The 23,764-nt window shown below is 42.1% G+C and overlaps 1 protein-coding gene and 1 non-coding gene across 8 annotated transcripts in view; one reads left to right on the top strand and one right to left on the bottom strand.

The window, feature by feature from the left end:
* Positions 1-451: 451 nt before the first annotated feature.
* The window catches only part of LOC145412838 (uncharacterized), a 254,288-nt gene continuing 230,975 nt past the window's right edge, over positions 452-23,764 (bottom strand). For 5 of the 7 annotated variants that reach the window (XM_080282628.1, XM_080282630.1, XM_080282635.1 and 2 more), the window contains 3 exons: positions 19,321-19,416; positions 18,436-18,795; positions 452-2,035 (listed from right to left, as the gene is read on the bottom strand). In XM_080282628.1, coding sequence (XP_080138754.1) covers positions 2,003-2,035; positions 18,436-18,795; positions 19,321-19,416 — 489 coding nt within the window. In that variant the 3' untranslated portion in view covers positions 452-2,002. The remainder of the gene's footprint in view (positions 2,036-18,435; positions 18,796-19,320; positions 19,417-23,764) is intronic. The other 2 variants (XM_080282629.1, XM_080282632.1) reach the window with 2 other exon arrangements.
* Positions 12,378-12,496, top strand: LOC145413043 (5S ribosomal RNA). The gene has a single exon (XR_013899655.1). It is a non-coding gene; the product is annotated as a 5S ribosomal RNA (ribosomal RNA).

Here is a 23,764-nt window from a genome sequence, read left to right as displayed (position 1 = left end):
CTGAAGCACGGAATAACCTGGATAGGAGCGATCGATGCCAAGGATATTCACGATTTCAAAACCAAGCTGGACATTAGTAGGTATGGAGACAGGACAGTACAAGCATAGCTCCTTCCTGTGAATCACAACTAGGTAAATACACATCTGCATCCATACATCTATCTATGGCCAGACACCATAATCCCGTAAGGGGTGGTCGTTTGACTTACTTGTTTTACTAGGAGGGGCACTAACCCTCCGCCAACCCATCTGCTGACACATGGGGAAAACGTATGGGTTGGCTATATGGTGACCACCCAGCATGGTAAATGGTTTCCTGGCTGACAGGAAACCATTTGGCTTGTTACTCACTGTAGACATGAAGGTTGCGCTACATCAAGTGGGTCGATCATGGGTGCCCCCACCTACCATGTGCATTAATGAGACATTGTAAGGCTACAGAAACTAAGTATACAAGGTGTAAACTTTAATATCCTTTATTACATGGCAAAATCAAGATATCATAAAAACAGCAAAGCACCAGTATAATTTTGCTTATTGCCAATGCCAGGGTAGTTGTGCAAACAGTTATGCTCCTGTAGTTAATCAAAATTCCCAATGGTAATGCTAGGATTCTGTGGGACAAGTGCTTTGTTTGATAGTACTTAAAAATTTAAATATAAAAAGGGCAGTTCCCTAATTTTGTAGGATAAAAGTTATATATGACAGTGAAGGTTACAAGTTTCAGAAGCATGTATGACAATCTAAATACTAATGGCTGACTGACATTTCCACTTTATAAATTTGAAAGAGAATGAAAAGAAAACAGCCGTGAACAAAAGGTAATTCAGCATCAGGCTCATAGTGCTCCACCCACAATCACTTAGGCATGAGCACATGTCATGGAACAAGGTATACTGTACTACTTAAAATATAAAGAAAAAAGAAAAGAGGGATGGGAAACATTACTATGTGAGCAATTACAAATATGCTAAAGAGAGGCTGGTTATACAATAATCCGTCTAAATTCATCCAAGTACAAAAGTACCCTCGAAGTATTCAATAAGCACTACTGGTATAACTTTTTTTGCCTTCTATCATTAAACTAGCTCTAATAATAGCTTCTTGCTATAGCAAAAATTAATCCTTATTCACAATACATAATACAAACTATACAAAAAGTATCTTTCATCCCAGCAACATTCCTCCCATTAAAAAAAATTATATATATATATCTATATATAAGATTTAGCCAGTACTGCACAGGATTTCACAGAAATAATGATAGAAAAGAAATTTTCTTAATGTAAAAGGGAAAAATGTAGCTGGGGAGTCTCAATCACTTCTGCTTTTCTTCAAACTATACATTTCCTCAACACAGTGTGGGTTGTGGAACTGGTATGAGTTTAAGCAGCCAGCCTGCAACCATAGTTCACTCTGCTGAACACCAAGATCTATTCTTGTTGAAAAGTGATTAATAGTCCATCCTAATTTATGGATTATCCCGCACACTGAAGTAACTTTTTCATCCATCTATACTCCACTATCATCTTGATTAAATCCCTCAAATCCATAGTCCCCTATGACTGACCTTCCTCTAAAATGAGTTGTGCATGACTGGCCTACTTAATTCCCCCGGGAGCTTGGCTTTGTGGAGCCTTGGACACTTAAGACTGGTAAGCTCAGCCTTGGTCAGTGGTAAGGCACAGCAACACTAACCCAATGAATGAACCAATTACTACTTGCACTATAGTACTGTGCACTAGGAGCCACGATTACTAGGGGTTAGACCTAGCCAGAAAAACGAGTGTATACATAATTTATATTTGCATTTTCACTTTAAAATGATTCACATGAATAAAAATTAGCGGGCACATAGAAAATTATTTCAGTGACACTAAACAGGGATTGTTGCTGCCATTGCCACTACTTCCTGTCTGTAGCTAGAGCTCCGGGAGGGAATGGCCAATACTGGAATCGGTGGAATGGCTTCAGGGCTTCGTATGGGGTGGGTGGGTACGTCTTACTCCTCTACTTTCTCCCCTTCATCAGTTTTCTGCAATACAAGCATATACCTACACTTTACAAAAAATTATTGCCTATGTACTCTTCTGAGTGCAAAAATCAAATATCAAATTAAAATGACCTTGTACTTCTAAGAACTTACTTCACACTGGGGTTATCTATGTTATAGCTGATGGCTTTCTGTTGACTGGTAGTTTAACCTCGTAGCTGCAAAAATACCTAGACTGTTTTATTTCGACCAGTGTCAGGTAGTTTTGGGCTGCTCAAGAGAAGAAAAAGGTATAAAATATGCTGACAGCTATCACAATTAATATCTTGGCAAAAATTAGAGGTCTGCATTTTATTCCTGTGTACAAAGAACAACTGAATACATTCAACTCAGAGAAACCTGCTGCACTCAAAGGGTTAACAAAGTAATAAATCTTGCACACTATCTCTCAGCTATTGCTAGACAACTGGGGGGAAAAGAAATCACTAATGTCTAAAAAGGTACCTTGGACTTTGTGCCCACATTCTTTACCTCAGAGAGAGAACTATGTTACCAGATACCAAACTTAAGGCCATGCATTTTTCTCATGGTAGTATGATGCATTAAAAAAGTATTATAGTGATCATACGATGGTAGCACCCATACAGTTCTTACAGTCTCTCTCGCTCTGAACTTTGAAGCACAGGTGTTGTCATCAAGTAACTGTCACAGTATTGTGACATAACCAAGCCATGAAAGCTACAAACTTTTGCCTCTGCCTGTACCTCCTTGGGTCAATGAATACCGTACATAATACTGTATTGTACGTATTACCAAACTTGTACTATTTTCCTTCTCTGATACTGAAATACGATATTATAAACAATTACAAACTAATGACAAACACTAAATTCTCAATACTTCCACTGGGCAGCTTACATATCGAGTACTGGGTAATAAATATGCAATGAATAAAATTTTAAGAAAGGAAGTGACAATGAAGGGTGCACATAAAATGCAAGGTACACATCAGGACAATGTAGCTTGGAGTCTGTCAGACACACTCCTGAAGATTATAATGAGGAACTTTCAGTGTTGTCTGCTACCCAGCTGGTTAGCCTAACTTGGTCCTAGGCCCGAAAGAGTAACGTAACGTTGATGACTATTCTATTTCTGGGTAAACTTATGAGATTTTGCAAGATTATAGACCATTCAAGTCACTAAAATGCTCATTGATAAAAAATATCACACATGAATGAATACTTTCAACTGGCAATTTAGCATATGCATAAACTGGTCTTCCATCTGGCAGTCCTTTACACAGTCATTTTGTTATATTACTTATGAGCTCAGTGGAGTTGGCTTTCATATATAGGCTACATTACCAACATATCTCTGAGAAAGCATAATGTTTTATTGCTGCTTATCACTGCCTTAGTTTTTTAAATATAATATTTACGAAATACTGCCACTTGACATGTTTCCAAATGTCACTGGAAACCGTCCCCAAGACACACAAAATGTAACAAAACCTTTCACTAACTCTTGGTGCACGTGGATGTGTATGCAGTTCATTTAGTAGACCATTGTGGCCATTGATGAGGATTTTGAAGTCAAATATTTGTTTGATTGTACCCTGACTTATACAATGAGAGAGAGAGAGAGAGAGACGCTTAATGAGCTTGATTAAGCTACTTCCTTCCCTCTCGTTTCATTTTTAAAGGCTCCAACATGCTTGCATGCATCGGCCTTGGTCACCTAATGGCAGCTCTCCATGCTGCACGATCTATTGCAGCCTCCCTGTTCAGTCCCTTAACCCTGAGGTCAAACTTAATGACCTCGTCCCAAGTCGTTCTTGGTCTATCCCTCATAACCCCACCACCAATATTAACACTTCTCACCTTCCTCACCCAATTATCATCCTCCATCCTCTCCACATGCCCAAAGCATCTCAATCTACCTCTCATCACAACACCAATACACTCCAGTCCCATCCTACCTCTCAACTCTTCCTTCGTGAACCCAGCCCCCCCAAGACCTTGCATGCAGGGATGCACTACACATCCACCTAATCATATTCATTTCTGTATGTCTGAGCCTGTGAATAGCCTCCTACTTTACTGACCAGGTCTCACTACCATACAGCATTACACTCCTAACATGTGATGCATACAAAGACCCCTTAGCACGTAGGGAGAGTCCTCTCAATGTCAGGAGAGGCAAGAGCTCCCTGAACTTCTTCCAACCAGTTCTCACCCTAGCCACAGAGCTAGCTCCACCCCCACCTCCAGCACACAACATGTCTCCCAAATAACAAAACTCTTCCACACACTCAAGAGATTCACCAGCAAGTTCAATCCTTTCACGCCTAACAATCTCCACCTGCCATACACATAAAATCAGCATTATCTCACATTCTACCTCTGATACCACTACATCTCTTGTGCACCCATTTATCACACACACCGCACAAGATGGAATTACTTCCCATGCCCTTGTGGCAAACTGCACATGGCCACTCTCCCTTGTCTTTGACAGCACCGCCACCAACCCTAGATATCATCACTTTTGTTTCATCTGCATTTACCCTTAAGCCCTTGTGCCCCATACCATCTCTCCACTTCCTGAATCCTTCCTCCGCCTCCCTTTCGTTCTCTGCAATCAACAACAAATCATCAGCATACATCATCTCCAACGGGAGTCTGTTTCTGATGTCACGTGAGAGGGCTTCAAGTACCATGATAAACAACATGGGACTCAAAACTGACCCCTGATGCACACCGTTCAAGGAAAACTCATCACTCAAATCTCCATTCACTCTTACCCGGATGCACCCACATACACAGCCAAAACCACCCTAACCAGCCCTCCTCCAAGCCAAGCCTTCTCATTGCCCACTTCACCACCTCTCTAGGGACATAATAATTTTATTCTTTATCCCAACGATTTTGTTCACCTCTGGAGAGACTGAACTGAATGATAGTACAGCCTTCATTAAACCCCTTTAATATAAGGGTTCTAAGTAGAAGAAAATTATCTGGTAGCAAGAATAAAATCATAAGTACATCATCAGACTGAAAAAGCTGGGTTCCTGACTCCTGACATCACTTTCCCATTCACAGGCTTCAATAGGATCCTGATCATTTTGTACATGCTTTGCAATTTATTTTATCAGCCCTTCCATTAAGTGAAGAAAGGAATATACAGTACACGATTCAAAATGGCATTGGAGACTTGGTACAACTTTCCACATTACACATTAATAATCCTCTTGTACATTAAAATGATGCAAATGCTGATATTAAAATGATATACACATTGTATTTCTTCAATTTTCCATATATATATATATATATATATATATATATATATATAAAGGTGACCAGAGTCCTGCTTTTAGGCGGGACAGTCCCACTTTTTGAACGTCTGTCCCGCTTTTTTAACTGTGACTAGAATGTCCCGCTTTTTGAGCAAATTATCTTAATTGTCCCGCTTTTAGAAACTTACTATTGCATTAGATATAACATGACCTTCTTTTATGAAATTAGGATGAATTATAAAAATTATGCATAATCCTAACCACATGAAATACCGAATTATTAATATAAAATCTGTAATGCTCACTAGCTGGTAACTTTGGCCGACCCATTCACTGTATTGTATGGTATGTTTGGAGATTGTAGGAGACGTTAGTGTTTGATTAGCAGCCTCTGTTTGAGGTGTAGCGCAGCAGCGGTCGCTGTTCTTTAGTCAACATCTGTCTGTCTATCTATCTAGATCTATCTATTTGTCTATCTACCTATCTATCTATACCTATCTATCCATCTACACACACACACACACACACACACACACACGCGCGTCCCGCTTTTAGCTCCAATAAATCTGGTCACCTTATATATATATATATATATATATATATATATACAGTAATCACTCTAATATCCGGACGCCCAATAACCGAACATCCCCACTAACCGAACCTTATCGTCCTGGGATCAAACATTCCCAAAATGGTCCGAAAATCCAAAAAAATTGGAAAAAAAAAAATCGATTTTTTGCCGTCCGTAATTTGAACTTGCCGCGCGCGCCACGTGAGAGCATTGTTTTGGTTCGTCATTCCTCCGACGTCCGATAGAGCGCCGCTGCATCCTCCCCACTTCCCGCCTGTCTCTCACCGCGACAAGACCTGCGCTGTTTGCCATGACTTCTGTGTGTTAGTGACTAAGTTCAGTGCAAGACTTCAGGAAGAGTGTAGTGCAAGTGCTTCAGGAAATCGTTCTTACTGTCAGAGTCCGAGAGGAGGCGGTTATTCATCGAGGTGGCCAGGGACTTGCTGTAAGTAGCCAGAATGTTTCATGTTGTACTATTTTCCATACTATATTTACCAGAATGTTTCATATTGTAATTTTTCCCATACTATATTTACCAGAAAGTGTCATACTGTACTTCTTTCCATACTAAACTTACCTCATGCATGTGCAGTAGGAATGTTTTTCAGAGTTCGGTTAGGTTCGGTTAGGTTAGGTTCGGTTAGAGTCCATAAGTACCAGAATGTTTATTAATGTATGAACATACTTCTAAACCCACATTTTATGTTTCTATTGCATTTATTTCAGTCATTTATGTGCCTTATTGGTGTGATTTGGGTGTTAAATAGGTGCTATGCATGTCCAGAGGAAGTTGTATAGGTGTTTCTCTGTGTTAGGGTCCGTAAGTACAAGTCCATAAGCTGGGGCCCAATATCCGGACGAAACCAATATCCGAACCTACCGATGGCTCTATTGATCCGGATATTGGAGGGGTTACTGTATATATATATATATATATATATATTATCCCTACGTGTCAAGTGGGGATGGTGGAGGATTAGTGCCCCTCCCTGTAAAACAATTAACTCTAAGCCTTGGCCACCCCGTTTGGGATACATGGCGTCTGGCAATGAATGAATGAATATATAGTGAAAATTTATTTTTTATAACCTTTAAAAGGCAATTTTTTCTACTATTAAATGCAAGGTATTATACAAATAAAACTTGGTTAAGTCATGTATTTTCATCATAAATACAAATCAAAGGGTGGTGGCAATGTTATAGCTGTAGTCATTTTTTTTTTTTTTTTTTTAAGAACACCAGTCGCGTTACTGTACAAGCCATTATTTCCCCTTATACATCAACTGGAAGAAGCTAGAGCTAAGAGCATGGATAATAAAGTAGGCCATCAAGCAGTTCTTAAATTAATTCGGTGGCTTTTGAATCTAAGGTATCACATCTAACCCCTTCAATTAAGTATAATTCATATTCTCATATATTAACAAAGGATGGAAGGAATCAGCGCAGCTCTAGCATTGATGGAATAATATGTTTTGGTAACCATGCAAGGGCTGTTCTATTCAGGACTCTCTCTCTAACCCCTAAAGTCTTAAATCTAATGATTGTTAGTTCCTGAACTTGGTATGTTAAGTTCTATGGCTAACGATCGTAGGGAGAACCCACCTCTTTTATGACATAAATGGTACCTAGCTAATGGAAACTATGAGAAGCGGTGGTGGGAGGCAAGATCCGGCCCTCTCCTCGGGTGTGGGAAGGAACTCCCCCCCTCCCCCCAATGCCATCTCTCCACTTCCCTCTGCCACACTGGATCCTGCACTGTGTCCCCTCCCACCCAAACTACCGCTCATACCCCCTCTAGACTGCTTTGGCTGTGTGTGGTAAGCATATTCCCTCCCTTTTCCCCCCTCCTGATGTCCACCCACACTCCCTCCACCTTCCTATTCCTCCTTATGATGTCATATCTTGCTCCATGCTATGAACGACATTATTTTTGATAGTCGACAGTGCAGTAATCATTAGACATATGACTGTGAAAAATACATTTTCTGGTGCGTAAATTCAAGCTCTTCAAATCCAGAACACCAAAATTTACTTTGGTGCCATTTTTTCCCCTCTCTCTATGCACGAGGGGTATCAACTCTTATTTCTAACTTTCTTTGACGGTCAATATTGCAGTAACCATTATGTATGAGAGTGAAATATACATTTTCTGGTGTGTAAAATGAAGCATTTGAAATCTATAAGACCAAAATTTACCATGGTGAAAGCTGAAAAATCAGACCCTTTTGGGGTTCCGGGGGTAGGCAGAGTAGATAATTTGATGTTTTGGGGGGTTAATGAGCTTGTGTGATTATCTTAGTAATATGTTGATGGGCTTATATTTACAAAATATTAAATTTCAGACAATACAAGGATTATAAGTACAAAGATTGATGTTTCATCATTCATTCATTGCCAGACGCCATGTATCCCAAACGGGGTGGCCAAGGCTTAGAGTTAATTGTTTTACAGGGAGGGGCACTAATCCTCCACCAACTCCACTTGACACGTAGGGAGAACGTTATGCCAACAGCATCTGGTGTTCCCAGGCGGTCACCCATCCAAGTACTAACCAGACCCAACATTGCATAATGAATAATAGGGAGGCCTTAATTATGTAAGAGACTGACTACACTATCCAATAAACCTAACAGAACGTATGCAAGGTGAAAATGTTAAGGACTGACATTAAAGTAACGAGTCTACAATCACTGATCCTAAAATTATAAAAATTAAGATCATTCCCACTGGCTCTGATTTTTCTAAGTAATATTTTAGTAATTTCAGTGGTATATGCCATATGTATATCTCATAGTTCAACACTGGAGTAAAAATAATCCACAATTAGGATGGTAACCAGCAAAGGACTGGAGTAGGGCTGAGTAGGGAATGGCTAAGCACTCTGAAAGTCCCTCACTGTTGTACACTCAGTCTCTTCAAATTCACGAGGGTACGGTGAGCAAGAGACACTACTGAGCCTGACACTGCAATAAAGGAAGCTAAACAACTTATAGAATGGGGCAGAATGATCTGGATTACAGTTTTCCCCTCACTGATGCCAGTTTTAAGTCCCTGTTTTATGCTGTACAAAACAGCTAAACACCAATATACTGACTGCTTTCAAGCCGAGTGCCTCATAACTCCTTATCCTGTGTTGAGCAAAGGATTGAGTCCTGTACAACTAGTTTACTTGACTGAGAAAAGCATCAAAGTTAACCTTCAGTTAGGCACTGAAACAAAGAACCTTCCCTGCTGAAGGTGGTACACTGGAGTTCACTCCATTTGCCTGTTGTGGACTGCAACAGGCTTTTGTTTACATTGCCATCATTAGTGACCAGTCTAGGTCAATGCTCATGTATCTGTTTTGGTACAATGCTTTACTACAGAACCTTCCCTGCTGAAGGTGGTACACTGGAGTTCACTCCATTTGCCTGTTGTGGACTGCAACAGGCTTTTGTTTACATTGCCATCATTAGTGACCAGTCTAGGTCAATGCTCATGTATCTGTTTTGGTGCAATGCTTTATTATGCTGTTGTGCTTCCCTTTTGTGCTCCTGTCTTGCTTTTCTTGTGACCATAAGCCCTGATTCCTAGTCCCCCCCCATCCCCTTTTTCCCTTGCCTTTCTATGCAACCAATCTGGCTGCCCTGTGCTTTCACTTTTTTCTTTCTTTCTTTCCTGTTTGGCCTTTTCTGTTCTTCTTCCTTTTGTTATTCTTTCTGTTTTTGCTGACTTACTGCTGCCTGGTGGAATGACAGTTCTTCCTTGATCCCCTGCCACTCCTCCTCTATTGCACTGCCTGTTGGAGGGAGAAAGCACTGGCTGGTCTGGAACCTTGGCTTTTTGATCTGTGGTGACATTCAATGTTTCCTCTTCCTCTGGCCATTCATCTAAACATCCCACACATCCTTTGGTTTTACAGTGCATGCATGTTTGCGAGAAAGGGTGGGGGTGTGGGTGGGGCAGAGGTTAGTGTGGGTAAAATCCACTGTCTTGGATTTGTTCTGCTTGCTATCACTTGTATCTTGTCAAACTTTGTACAACACCACATGAAGAAACTTTGCCTTGGGTCCCGTCTTGCCCTTTGGCAACAAATCCTTCCCTTGCTAGTCAGGAGTTCACCTTGTAACTCTCCAAGGCCAACTTGCAAGACATCTTCTGTTGTATGCTGTCTCCCTGACATCCCAGTCTGGGTGTGTTTTCCTTACAGAAACATCCCACACCTGTTTTACTGACATCATTGGTCTTTCCAAGGTGTGCTTTGGTTCTCTCTTTTTGGCCTGACTCCAGGATCGAGTCACACTACTTCAACTGATGACCTGCTTGGATGCGGTTCTCCTAATGGTCCACAAGTGCCCCATCAACTTCAAGGAGCCACCCTGGCCTGATGATGCTAACTCTTTTTGTTGGGGTCTGTCCCTGGCCTCTTCCCACAACTCATGTCACCTTTCAAGAAATTGCTTCTGACTTCCTCCCCTAAAGACATTATTCTACCTAGCGAATTTGGCTTGTTCCTTGTGACAGGACATTATATCCACTCTGATGAAGACAACAACATGTTGAGTCTAAGAGTTCATGATGCTAGCACATTCCTTGCATCTTCTTGTTCCTTGATGTCTCCTTGTGGGGAGACATTGCTCAGACCCCACGTTTTTCCATGGGTGTTACCCTAGTTCATCCCTTGCATCCTGCACAGTAATGTGACCTCTTGGGAAGGGGACATCATCTCTTATTCCTCCTTAACTAATGGATGTTGCAGTGTTTAGCTGGTTCCATCTGCTGCCTTCTAATGGACCTGCGTCAATTCAGATGATGGCACCGATTTGCTGGGTGCAGATCACATTCCTCCGACTTGTTCCCTTGTGTCATTTCACACAAGATGTCACAGGGCCCAATAAAATTGTTTGTACATATAAATCCCTGTCTTGTAGCTCCAGAAGGAACAGTGTCCTTTCTGATGAAGGCAACAATATGCTGAAACATGACAGTCTTTTCTCTCTGACTTCTTGTTCTGTGCTGTTCCAAGATGACAGCTGTCATGAAGTGTGATCTAGCAGACAATTTCTTGGCATCTCTGGGGCTGATATGCACATTCAAAAACGGCATCATTTTGTAAAGTGTATCATGGACTTGCTCACTCCTCTCTACCCTTGAGCTACTGTGTTAGGAATGTGTCTGATGTCTTGCAGACTTCTGCTGGGCCACTCTGGCCATTCTAAAGAAAGACATGTTTAGCATTATGCACTATGAACTATTCTCACTGGGTCTGAATTCCACAAGATGTAATGGGCCATTCACTGAGAAATGCTCCTTTTCTTGGCATTTCCTTACAAAACAGGCTTTTTGAAAGTAGATAAAGTCATGCAGGGTGCCTTCCATTTTACATTTTCTCACTATAGATTCAGTGGGGAGCCTGTTCTCGCATTCATTAATATCCTGTTCACACACTCAAGGCTTTCTGCTCTATTTACTATGCGAGCTGTGTTTTGGCACCATTCTTCACATTTGCATCTTCCGTGCTACTTCCGGTAATACTGCATCTTCGTTTCTACATGTGCTACTTCCACTAATACTACGTCACCTATGTATGCCCTCCATTTTAAAACCACTCTCAGCCTTATAAAATGATGCTAGGGTTTCTGAATCATATGTCATAACCACTGATTAATCTCTAACCAAATTTTCCTCAACTTCATTAACATCTATTCACCTCCATATGATATCACAAAGAATAATGAACAGCATTTTCTTTTATGCCTCAAACATGGAAAACTTCTACCCTGAAGTCAGGTCATCATCCATTATGCTCAGATGAGGCACTTGACACTTTGAGAGTGTGATCAGGTTTCAGGATACCATTCTCAACTACTCAACTTTCAGAATCTTTGTTGTGTGATACAAATGGCAAACCCCACTTCTGCTCCCACGGGACATGTCAGAAAAATATAGTCTTCAGAATTTACTCCAGGTAGTTATTCTCCCATGAGTATGGTTACCTAGTCTCTGGATCTTCCCCAGTGCATTTTTAAAGTTTTCTATTCGGTCTACCGTCTCTCCCTCCACATGTAGAAGCGAGGTTGCGCAATTCCTAGTTTCATTTTATCTGTTTATTCTGAGCATTTATGACCTCATCTTGTAAAGTTATCTCAAAGAATCTTTTATGATTTACTTTACTTACATACTACTGTTTGCATTTGTAAACCCACCAGCCATGCCTGGGCCAAGTCAGGTTGCCTTCTATATGGACCGGGTTAATTAACTTTTCTTTTACTAACTGTACAACAACTGTGCAGGAGTTAAGAAAGCACAGAGTCAGCTTAGCACACTGATCTTGTGGAAGCTGATTTTACAAGAGAGATAATGTGACCTGTCCAAGATAAATCCTGAGAGAATGAAACCCCAGGTATGTTTAAAGATGATGCGGGATTGAGTTGGATTTTGTTAAAAATTAGAGGATACACCTGCGGAAAATTTTGTTGGGTTGATAGATTTAAGAACTGAGTTTTTGATGCATTTAAAACAATAAGATTACAGCCAACGGCCATACCACGTTGAGTACACCGCTTCCCGTCCGATCAGTGAAGTTAAGCAACGTTGGGTCTGGTTAGTACTTGGATGGGTGACCGCCTGGGAACACCAGATGCTGTAGGCATCCCTACATGTCAAGTGGGGTTGGTGGAGGATTAGTGCCCCTCCCTGTAAAACAATTAACTCTAAGCCATTGGCCACCCCGTCTGGGATACATAGCGTCTGGCAATGAATGAATGAACTTTGTCAAATTTTATAATCAGCAGTAGGAGCCCTTGGTTGCTTTGGTTCCTTTCCTCTTAGTTCAGTTTCAGCAATCAATTTAATAATATGACTGTATTCTTCTTTCCCTTACCTGGTTCCTCCTTCTTCCATATCTTACCCTTGAGAAGAGGTCTCCTCTCTTCTAGTTCATGAGTTTCAAGTTGGTATTCAGTGAAGTCATTTTCTGACTTAAAGTTACATAAACCTTCTACTCCAAGTGACACTTCTAACTCTTTAGGCTCTCTAATTGGCAGCATCCAATAAATACGGGGATTTTAAAACAAAACCTTATAATTACTGGTCTATCTATCTATTTATAGCCCGACGCCCTAATCCCGCAAAGGGTGGCTGCAGACAAAACGCCTCCTAGTCGCTCTGTCACCCACCATTTAACTACCCTCCCCCCAACTCACCCCCCCCTCCCTCATATACCTCTCAACTCAATCCCTCCACCTCATCCTTGGTCTACCCCTCCCTCTCCTTCCCTCCACCTCACCTACATACACCCTCTTAGTCAGTCTTTCATTCTCCATTCTCTCCACATGTCCAAAACACCTCAGTGTATTTCTCTTAATCTTCTCAACCACATCCACATCCACCCCACAACGTTCCTTCACTTCTTCATTCGTCAACCTGTCCCTCCACGTCACTCCACATGCTCCTCTCAAGTAACTCATTTCCACTGCTCTCACTCTTGACTTGTTCCCCTCTTGCAAGGTCCACGCCTCGCTTCCATACGTCAGGGTAGGGATCACAATACTATCATGCAGTGACTTCTTAACTTCCATACTCACCTCCCTATTTCTCATCACTGCTTTCAGTGTACGAACAACCTTCCTTCCCTGCTGTACCCTTTCATGCACTTCATCCCCCAAAGTTCCATCCTTACTTATCACACTACCCAAGTACTTGAATGCACTCACATTCTCCATATCCTCACCATCCAACCTCACTGCACACTATGTGACTTCATTCCTCTCAAACACCATAACTTTACTTTTGTTTACATTAACTTTCAGATTCCTCCTCCTACACACTGTCCCAAATTCATTCACCAAACCTTGCAACTCCCATTCATCTTCACTCAACAATACTGGATCATCAGCAAACAGCAACACCGGAAGCTTCCAAATCTCACCTTCATTCATTAGAGCCACCCCCACATCCACTGCCCTACCCTGCAACTCCTTTACAACCCCATCCATGTATATATTAAACAGCCATGGAGACATCACACAACCCTGTTTCAGTCCCACATTGAGATCAAAGAACTCACTCAGCTCACCATCCACTCGCACTGTAGCCCTAGCTCCCTCGTACATACTCTTCACAGCACTCAACAATTTCCCCTCCACTCCATATATTCTTAATACCTTCCACATACCTTGCCTACCTATTCTGTCGCAAGCTTTCTTCAAGTCCATGAAGGCAGCATACACTTTCTTTCCCTTCTCTAGATACTTCTCCACTAAACAACTTAGAACAAATATCTGATCTACACACCCTTTTCCCTTCCTAAATCCCCCTTGTTCTCCAACTAGCTCCTCTGTCATATGCCTAACCCTATCAATGAGTATTCTACCATATATTTTACCAGTCACACTAAGAAGGCAAATACCCCTATGGTTACCACATACTTCTCTCTCCCCTTTTCCTTTGTATAAAGGAACAATTATACCTGATTTCCAGTCCTCTGGAACCCTTCCCTCTTCCCAAACCAATCTACACAACTTCCATATCCACTCCACAACAATCTCACCCCCATACCTAAGCATTTCACCACACACACCATCAATTCCTGGGGCCTTTCCCAACTTAATCTTCTTCATCGCTTCCACTACGTACGCCCTACTGATCTCTTCCTCCCTCCTCTCATCTCTTCTTCTCCCAGCCACTCCCCAACCACTTATACTCGCACTGCTCTCACTCTCTACGTTCAACAAATCCTCAAAGTGCTCCTTCCATCTCCTCAATTTCTCCCTCTTCTCCACCAACAATCTATTATTCCTATCTTTCACTCCCCTACTATTTCCCCTTTCACACTGCCTTACTTTCTTTACCTCCTTCCAAAACAATTTCTTACTCTCCCTCCATTTCACACTCAGATTCCTCCCAAACTCTCCATCCACTTTCTTCTTACTCTCCTTCACCAGTCTCTTAACCTCCCTTCTCCTGCTCACATATACCTCTCTCTCCAATCTCTCATCTTCTCCCCTACCTCTACTCGCTAACCATTCACTATATGCCTTCTTCTTTTGTTCCACAGCTCGTTTCACTTCATCATTCCACCATGCTGTCCCTTGCACACCCTTGCATCTCCTTCTCACTCCACAAACCACCTCACAAGCTGCACCTATCTCTTCTGTGAATATCTTACATACATCTTCCACCCCTTCCATCTGCTCTAGCTCATACCTTCCCAATCTTTCTTCCACTATGCTCTTATACTCTGTCATTTTCTCACTATCTTGCAATTTCTCCACTCTTCTCACAGGAGCTGCTTCCTCCTGTCTTCCCCTACATCTCCTCAACCACTTTCTTTGCAGCTCTACCTTGGTCATCACTAAGTGATGGTCCGAGACTCCATTCCCCCACCCTCTCCACACTCTTGCATCCAACACTTGTCTTCTCATTCGCTCATCCACACACACGTAGTCTATCATTGCCTTTCGTTCAACAAGTTCACCATCCATCCTCCTCATTACTCTCCATGTATACCGGTGGATCATCTTATGACAAAAGTAGGTGCTGGCTATTGCCAACCCCTTACAAGCACAGATGTCCAGCAAAGCACTACCATTCCCATCTACTTCAGCTGGCACACCCCACTGACCAACCACTCCATCCACTCGTACATTCCCAACTTTGCCATTCATGTCTTGGGTGGGTACTGTGAGGAAAGCACTATTCTACTGCCACCTCTAATGGAGGTGTCTTCGAGACTTGATGCTTCCTTTATCAACCTGCCTAACTTCTTTCACTGAGTATTATTGTTGGCAACATAAAATACAAATGCAATCTGGTACAGCCATACAGAGTGGGTTCCATCATCCCATCTTCAACAGGGGAGGTTCTTCCTGTCTCAGAGCTAAGAAGTCGTCTCTTCAGCAATGTTCACAATCAAGCAGTAGTTATGTGGAACTTGATTTCATGTTTGACTAAGGATTAGTAGCTCTTAAGGGTTCCAGTCACTCATGACTGTGCAATTATGGTGACTGTGTAATGTTCAGATATCATGTGTGGTGTACAACACAAGAATGAGCACTGAAGCTGCACGCATAGCAGTATTTTATGGTCCAGAGACCAGAGCCCCAAAAGAAAAGAAAAAGAGTGGATTAAAGATTAGCATAAGAAAAGATTGATATTCACATACGAGACCCTTTTACATGATCATATTTGTGAAATCATTCCCATACACCATCTGGCATGATTGTACAAGTGGCATGACTGATGAAAAAATATCAGACCATGCTGAAAACTCTCTAATCATTTGTGCAAGTCTTCAATCACACCCATACACAATGGTTATGTCTGCACAATCATCACGTTTGCACAATTGTGATTTACTGTATAAATGGCCCTTTGGGCATCCCATACCAGCAAGAGGGTTTTATTCCACAGCCCACTGTTGATGGTAAACAGCAGTTACTTGTGCAGTACATTTATAAATTTAGGCACTTGCACAACAGATGTTCTGTTTTGCTTATGGGAGGGGAAGGTGGCTGTGTACTGGGTCATTTGGCTATGGAAACATTTTATCTTAAATGATTAATACAAGATTACTTCCTATATTTTTTCCCTCTGGAGTACAGCAATAAACAGCATTGTAATCATCATCATAGGACAGCTATGACAGAACTGTCTCCTGGCTACTTTATCCTCACTTACCTCTCTCCTCTTCTTACCTTCTTACTTTTCTTCTTTAACCAATATGCTGAATGTTTTGGAAGCTTATACATCTTAAGAACATGTAACACCTCTGAATAAATGCAACTCTAAGTTTCCTAAAACATCAATACCCAACTTATTACTAAATACAATAACCTAATATATGATAAACATAACCACAATACAAGAGTTACATAGCTGGGGGGGGAAAAAAAAACAGCTGCAAGCACTACAGCACATCACACTACAAGCTGACAGGACTGGAAATAAAAGTAAAGTAAAATGTAACGGCTGCATAAATGTGCTAAATTGATATACAGCTCTCAAGCTGTGCAGCTGTGGCAAGAGCAATTTAGAAGTACTGTACTATGAAACCTTTACATATCCACCTATCATCAGTACATAAATGACCTCAAACATCTCCAAAACTCTAGCAGCTAGGGTCACCAAATTTATTAACAGAACAGGAACATGCAAAATTATGGGTGGCAAGCAATGATAAGTAATATATGTATATGTGTGTGTATATACATACATACATATATATATATATATATATATATATATATATATATATATATATATATATATATATAAATCCTATACCGCGAATTTACACACACACACACAGAACAAACGTATCCACCCCACACAACACCACAACACACTAACACACAATGGGTGTGTGCACTGCCACCTAGCATCCACACGATGTACAGCTAGCAGTTTCTACCCTGCTTTCAAATTTCCGGTAGCAACTCATATGGAGGAGCAGATGATAAAAACACCACTTATAACACTACGAACAAAGGGTGCGTGCACTGCCACCTAGCATCCACACAACGTACAACAAGTGATTTCCACCCTGCTTTCAAATTTCAGGAACTTTTGGGAAGCACCTCACATGGAGGAACAAATGACAAGACTCTCACATTCCTTTTCAAACCTGGTAGTCAATGGAATGGCTATGCACACTTGTACGTGGTGTAGCTGTAAAAAAAAAAAAAAAAAAAAAAAAAAAAAAAATACGGCATGAAATGGGATAATGGTCAAGCTTTGGAGGTGAAGCCAAGATTCTGAGGGATGCAGTCATCTGAATGTGTGACTGACTGTGCCGTCCATTTCAATGGGCATGCTGCTAATGATTTTCACATTCATGATTTTCCTTTGTCTCTGGTTCTTACCCTACCCCATCTCTATGACTGCAATAGTGGTTATTATCTAAATAATGTGTGACTGATTGTGTGGCTCATTTCATTGGGCACATTGTTAGTGATTCTCTCATATGTGTGGTTTCTCCGTTTCTGGTTTTTACCCTACTCCATCTTGAAGGCCGCAACAGTGGTTATGAAGATGATGAGTCTGGTTTCATTTGTTTCATACAATATCATCACGTTATATCGTTCGTTCAAGCAAACATTACTATCTTCTGTCTTTTGCTGGTCTTCTAGCACAACTTTAGTTCACACAACCATACATCACTGCTAAAAATTTCCAGGGCCCCAGGCATGCATTGCAGCCCAATTCCAAGGCTTCTACAGGTTGTTTATGAGGCTAATAACATACATTGGTTACAGAATATTATACTTCATATTATATATATTTCAAACATATTTTGAAAAAGAGTTGTATCAACTGATTACAAGTGTGACATCCAGCTTCTCCTTGGTGTACCAGGATATGCCAAACTTGAAATTTCTGTCAATATGTTGCAATCAATTCTTGCATAAATGTCTACTTTGTCTGTTGCAAATTAAAGGAATATTACCCCTTTCAGTATCAACTGGTCAAACTAGAAACAATGTCACACATTATGATTAAAAGCTACTTAAAAGGCTGCTGCACAAGTACGTAGTAGACTGTGTGGTAGGAGTATGTAGCTGGTGATGTGTGCATTTACTAAGAGCTCACCTTATGTGGGGCATCCTGTTCTGGTGTGGTCTCTGGGGTTTTAGTCACATCAGACTGTTCTCTGTGAGCCGCGTCTTCCTCCACGGGGGCCTTATCCTGTCCAGGCCCATCCTCCAAGCTGGTAGGGATCTCTGTGGTCTCCTGTGCTGAAGTGACCTCATGAGTTGGGGCTGCCTCAGCAACAGGAGCTGACACCTGAGAAACCTCTTCCTCAGCTGGGGCAGGGACTAAGACAGGTGCAGGGGCCTCAGAGGGGGATGACGGCGCCTCCTCTTGCGTGGACGACTGGGTCTGGGGTTCCTGGTGGGGCTCTTCAACTGGAGCCTCAGTGGTGCTGGCTACACTGGCCTCCCCCACCTGCTGAAGGCACCCATCAGCACCAAGCTCATGCAACTGCACCACAACACTTTGCCAGCTTTAGCCATAGCACTTCTTTCATTAATTTGGTTATACTTGGGTTATTCATTTGCTCAAGGGTATAGCTGATTCCTAAACTCTCTTCATAAGTAAGGCTTAATTAATGCACAGTTACTTTAAGCTGGCAATAAAGCTGCTGCAGTGATGCTTTGTGCAACTCATTGATATTATTCAACAAAACAGAATGCTAGAGAACTGCATGGTGAGAGAAAAGCACAGAGGATACACTGAAATACTGGATACAATATTAAAGATGCAGATAGACTCCACAATACAAAGTACAAGACCTGCCCAATAAAGTCAAAATGCAGTCTACAACAAAAGCCACATCTCATATTACCCAATGAACTAAAGCATTTAATATAATAAATAGTACTAAAGGTGAGTGCAAAAGAATAAAGGTTGACCCAGAGACTGCATAACCTCCACCGGAAAACCATAGGGATGCTACAGCCATCTGCCACCTACCTCTTCAGTCTTCTGCTCCTCCTGCTTCTCCTCAGGCTTGTTTTCAGCAGAAGTCTCCTCTACTTTGGTACTCTCAGCAGCAGGGGCAGCCTCCTCCTGATTTTAATGACAATGAAGAACTATAGTGACAAAAATAAAGCATACCAAAGAAATCTGTTCAACAAATTACAGGTTTGCATACAATTAAAATATAACATCACCCTGATCCTTATTTCCACTTAAGACAGAGTGAGGTAAAAACCTGGAAAAGTACTGGAAAGCACTAGAGTGGGAGCGCTATCAACAACATGCCCAGTGAAATGGGCTATACATTTATTCACATATTCAAAGCTAGAGAAACCTGGTTCCACTTCAACCCTGACCATCTTCATGGATATTTTACAATTATTATTTTTATTTACATATACTTTACACATACCCCTACTACAAAGTCATCCTGCAAACTACAGTATCAAGTTAAAACGACCTCACTACTGTGTGTGTGTGTGTATCTTTATCATTCTTTTTCTGTGCCTGCTCTCCTCTCTTCCTATTTCTCCCATCTTTCCTGTCACTTCTTATTGCTTTTCTTTCCTTTATGGGTGGCTTTACATAGAGTGACAAGCCTAATGGATTTCTGTAAGCCAGGAAACCATTTACAATGCTGGGTGGTAACCATATAACCAAACCATACGTGCTCCCTACGTGTCAATAAGTGGGTCGGTGGAGGGTTAGTGTCTCTCCCCGTAAAACAACTAACTCAAAGTAATATGGCCGCCCCTTGCGGGATTATGGCATCTGGCAATAAATAGATAGATAGAGAGTATGTGTTTATATATACAGTATATATATATATATATATATATATATATATATATATATATATATATATACAGTATATATATATGTATATACAGTATATATATATACACAGTAAAATCTCGATATAACAGACTTCAATAGACCGGAATTTGCTTTTATCAGACTCGAGGAGATTCATTCATTCATTCATTGCCAAGGGCTTAGAGTTAATTGTTTTACAGGAAGGGGCACTAATCCTCCACCAACCCCACTTGACACGTAGGGAGAATACTGGACTAAATTCCTATATACTGTTTCAGAAAAAGTCCGATAAAGCCAGAAGCAGTCCGGGCTGCCTAACCACTTAAGCTATGTTCACCACATTAAGGTGGGGGAGGCGGTGGCTGAATCGGTAGAGAGGCAGCTTGCGGTCCTAACGGACCCAGGATCGAATCCCGGCTGGGGCAGGGAACAGTTTAAGGATTTGAATTTCATGAAAGCAGACTTTCCTGATCTACCAGATGACCCGCCGACATGTCGTAAAAATACCCCCGCTAATACTACAGTGCTCGTCAGAAGTATTCAGCGTTGTCCGCCGGGCGCGCAATACTTATGGCCCAAAAAGAATCACCCATTTTTGGGGGTAAGAATTGAGCCACAAGTTTGAGCTCCGAGCATGACGTCACGGTAGCCTGAGGCCTTCCGACGCGCTGGTTGGTTCCCGCCTCAGTCGCCCACGGGCTGCCTGAGAGAGAGGAACTCCGCCGAGTGTCCCTCTCAAATTGCGCCATTTTTTACCGAGTGTCCCGCAGTGTTTTGGCCTTCAAAACTTTGTTATGGCACCTACCCGTGAACTATCGAGTGAAATCATATCCCAGATCATTGCTCTAAAGGAGGCAGGCCACCAGACAAAGGAAATTAGTGAATTGGTTGGTGTGGCACGATCGACAGTGCGTCGTTGGTGTGCGCGGTTTCGGGAGGAAAACAGTGGTGAAGTTCCCACAAAGAAACCGAGGTCTGGTAGGCCTAGGAAAACTTCCCCAAGGTCTGTTAATGTTTTAAAATGTGCAGTGGAGTTTAATCCTTGTGTGAGTGCAAGGAAAATTAAGGAGAGCAACCCGGAAGTGTTTGGTGAGGTGTCAGTGAGAACAGTGTCTCGTAGGGTGCATGAGCTTGGTTACACAAGTCACAGGCCTGTGAAAAAGCCTCTTCTCTCTAGCAGCCAGAGAATTCGTAGGCTTGCCTTTGCTAATAAATATCTAAATTGGGGTGAGGAGCAATGGTTGTCAGTGTTGTGGTCTGATGAGGCAACGTTTAGTGTTACCTGTAACAGAGGAGCATGCAAAGGTAGTGACCCACTTGACCCACGGTATGTAGAAAGCACAGTTAAACATCCTGATTCACTCATGGTATGGGGTTGTTTTTCAGGGAAGGGTTTGGGGAAGCTTGTTGTACTTCCCAAGAACCTCAGAGTGAATCAGGATGTTTACCTGGAGCTTCTGTGTGATCATTTACCAGACTCCTTCGAGCTAACAGGTGCAAGAGTGTTTCAGCAGGACGGTGCACCTACTCACAAGGCCAAATCGGTCACCAATTGGCTTCGTGACTGCGAGGTATCATTCATGACAGACTGGCCAGGAAATAGCCCAGACCTCAACCCGATTGAAAACCTCTGGTACCTCGTAAAGAAGAGTCTCCAAGGGAAGGACGTGAGCTCTCTGCCTAAGCTGGAAGCCGCCATTTGTGACTCCTGGGACAAAATACCCCTCCAGCACCTCAGGAGCCTCGCCCTTTCACTTCCAAGACGTCTCAGGTCCGTGAAGAAACGTAAAGGCTACCCTACGAAGCACTAAAGGTAAATAAAATGCATTATTTATATGTTTTTTCAATGTTGAAAGGTTTGTTTCTCAGGAGGGACGCAGGGCGCCCCATACTTCTGACGAGCACTGTAATACCAGTACACCAGTCCTGTATGAGACAGCCCTAGCATGTATTCAATATGGACGGTGGCTGTTAGCGCCGAAGTGGTGACATGTGGAGGTGTAGGAGGACTACTGGGCCTTGGGATAGGCAACTGCCCCCAAGAAATAGGCCCTGAGCCTTTGCCCAGACTCGGACACATTAAAAAAAAAAAAAAAAAAAAAAAAAAAAAAAAAAGACATGTTTATCAGTGTACAGTACAGTATTATTATATACTGTATATATTATACCATTTGATTAACCCGTTAACTGCTCTATACAGCCCGGGCTGTTCCGAGTGTGACTGCTCAATACAGCCCTGGCTGTGCAGGTGAATTTCGAATATAGTGCCATGGTGACCAAGGCTGACCCATGCAAGCATGTTTGAGCCTTCAAACCCGAAGCCGAAACAGAAAACAAAAACCATACATTCCAATAGTTAATAAGACACTTCTATGTTCATCCATGGCTTTACCAAGGTAAGTACCGAGCTAATATTTCGTTATTATATACTTTGCCATGGGTTCTCTCAATTCCTAAGACAAAATTTGGCCTTTGGGAAATTTCATTTTTACCCCTATGTCTGCGCACCACGGACACATCCAAAAAACCGCCATGAGCAGTTAATCGGGTAATGTAGTGAAGTTATAACAAAGTACAGTACCACAATAGTAGTCAAAACAATTTAAAAACTGTTCACGCAATCCGGACTAATGTCTGATATATTGGAAAAAGTCCGGATTAGTAGGCGAAGTCCGGATGTCACCTTTATCGGAATTTTGCATTTTTCAGAATGGTTTGGGCCCCAATTAGTCCGTTATAGTTAGGTCTTACTGTATATATACAGTGCTCGTCAAAATTATCAAGCGCCTACCGCCGGGCGCACAATACTTATGGCCAAAAAAGAATCACCCATTTTTGGGGGTAAAAATTGAGCCACAAGTTTGTGGCGCTAGCATGACGTCATGGTAGCCTGAGGTCATCCGACGCGCTGGTTGGTTCCTGCCTCAGCTGCCCACAGGCTGCCTGAGAGAGAGGAACTCCGCTGCGTCTCCCTCTCTTTTTGCGCCATTTTTTACCGAGTGTCCCGCAGTTTTTTGGCTTTCGCCACCTTGTTATGGCACCTACCCGTGAACTATCAAGTGAAATTATATCCCAGATCAATGCTCTAAAGGAGGGAGGCCACCAGACAAAGGAAATTAGTGAATAGGTTGGTGTGGCTCGATCGACAGTGCGTCGGTGGTGCACGCGGTTTCGAGTGGAAAAAAGTGGTGAAGTTCCCACAAAGAAACCGCGGTCTGGTAGGCCTAGGAAAACTTCCCCAAGGTCTGTTAATGTTTTAAAACGTGCAGTGGAGTTTAATCCTCGTGTGAGTGCATGGAAAATAAAGGAGAGCAACCCGGAAGTGTTTGGTGAGGTGTCTGTGAGAACAATGTCTCGTAGGGTCCATGAACTTGGTTACACAAGTCACAGGCCTGTGAAGAAGCCTCTTCTCACCAAAAACCAGCAACTTAGTAGGCTTGCCTTTGCTAATAAATATCTTAACTGGGGTGAGGAGCAATGGTTGTCAGTGTTGTGGTCTGATGAGGTAACGTTTAGTGTCACCTGTAACAGAGGAGCATGTGTGTACCGGCGCAAAAGTAGTGACCCACTTGACCCACGGTATGTGATTCACTCATGGTATGGGGTTGTTTCTCAGGGAAGG

Source organism: Coenobita brevimanus, chromosome 94 (assembly GCF_032717465.1).
Source record: "Coenobita brevimanus isolate Jiangsu-jjx chromosome 94, ASM3271746v2, whole genome shotgun sequence".
Taxonomy (NCBI): Eukaryota; Metazoa; Arthropoda; class Malacostraca; order Decapoda; family Coenobitidae; genus Coenobita; species Coenobita brevimanus.
Note: the sequence above shows the minus strand (reverse complement) of the source record. Positions and strands in the feature narration are given on the sequence as shown.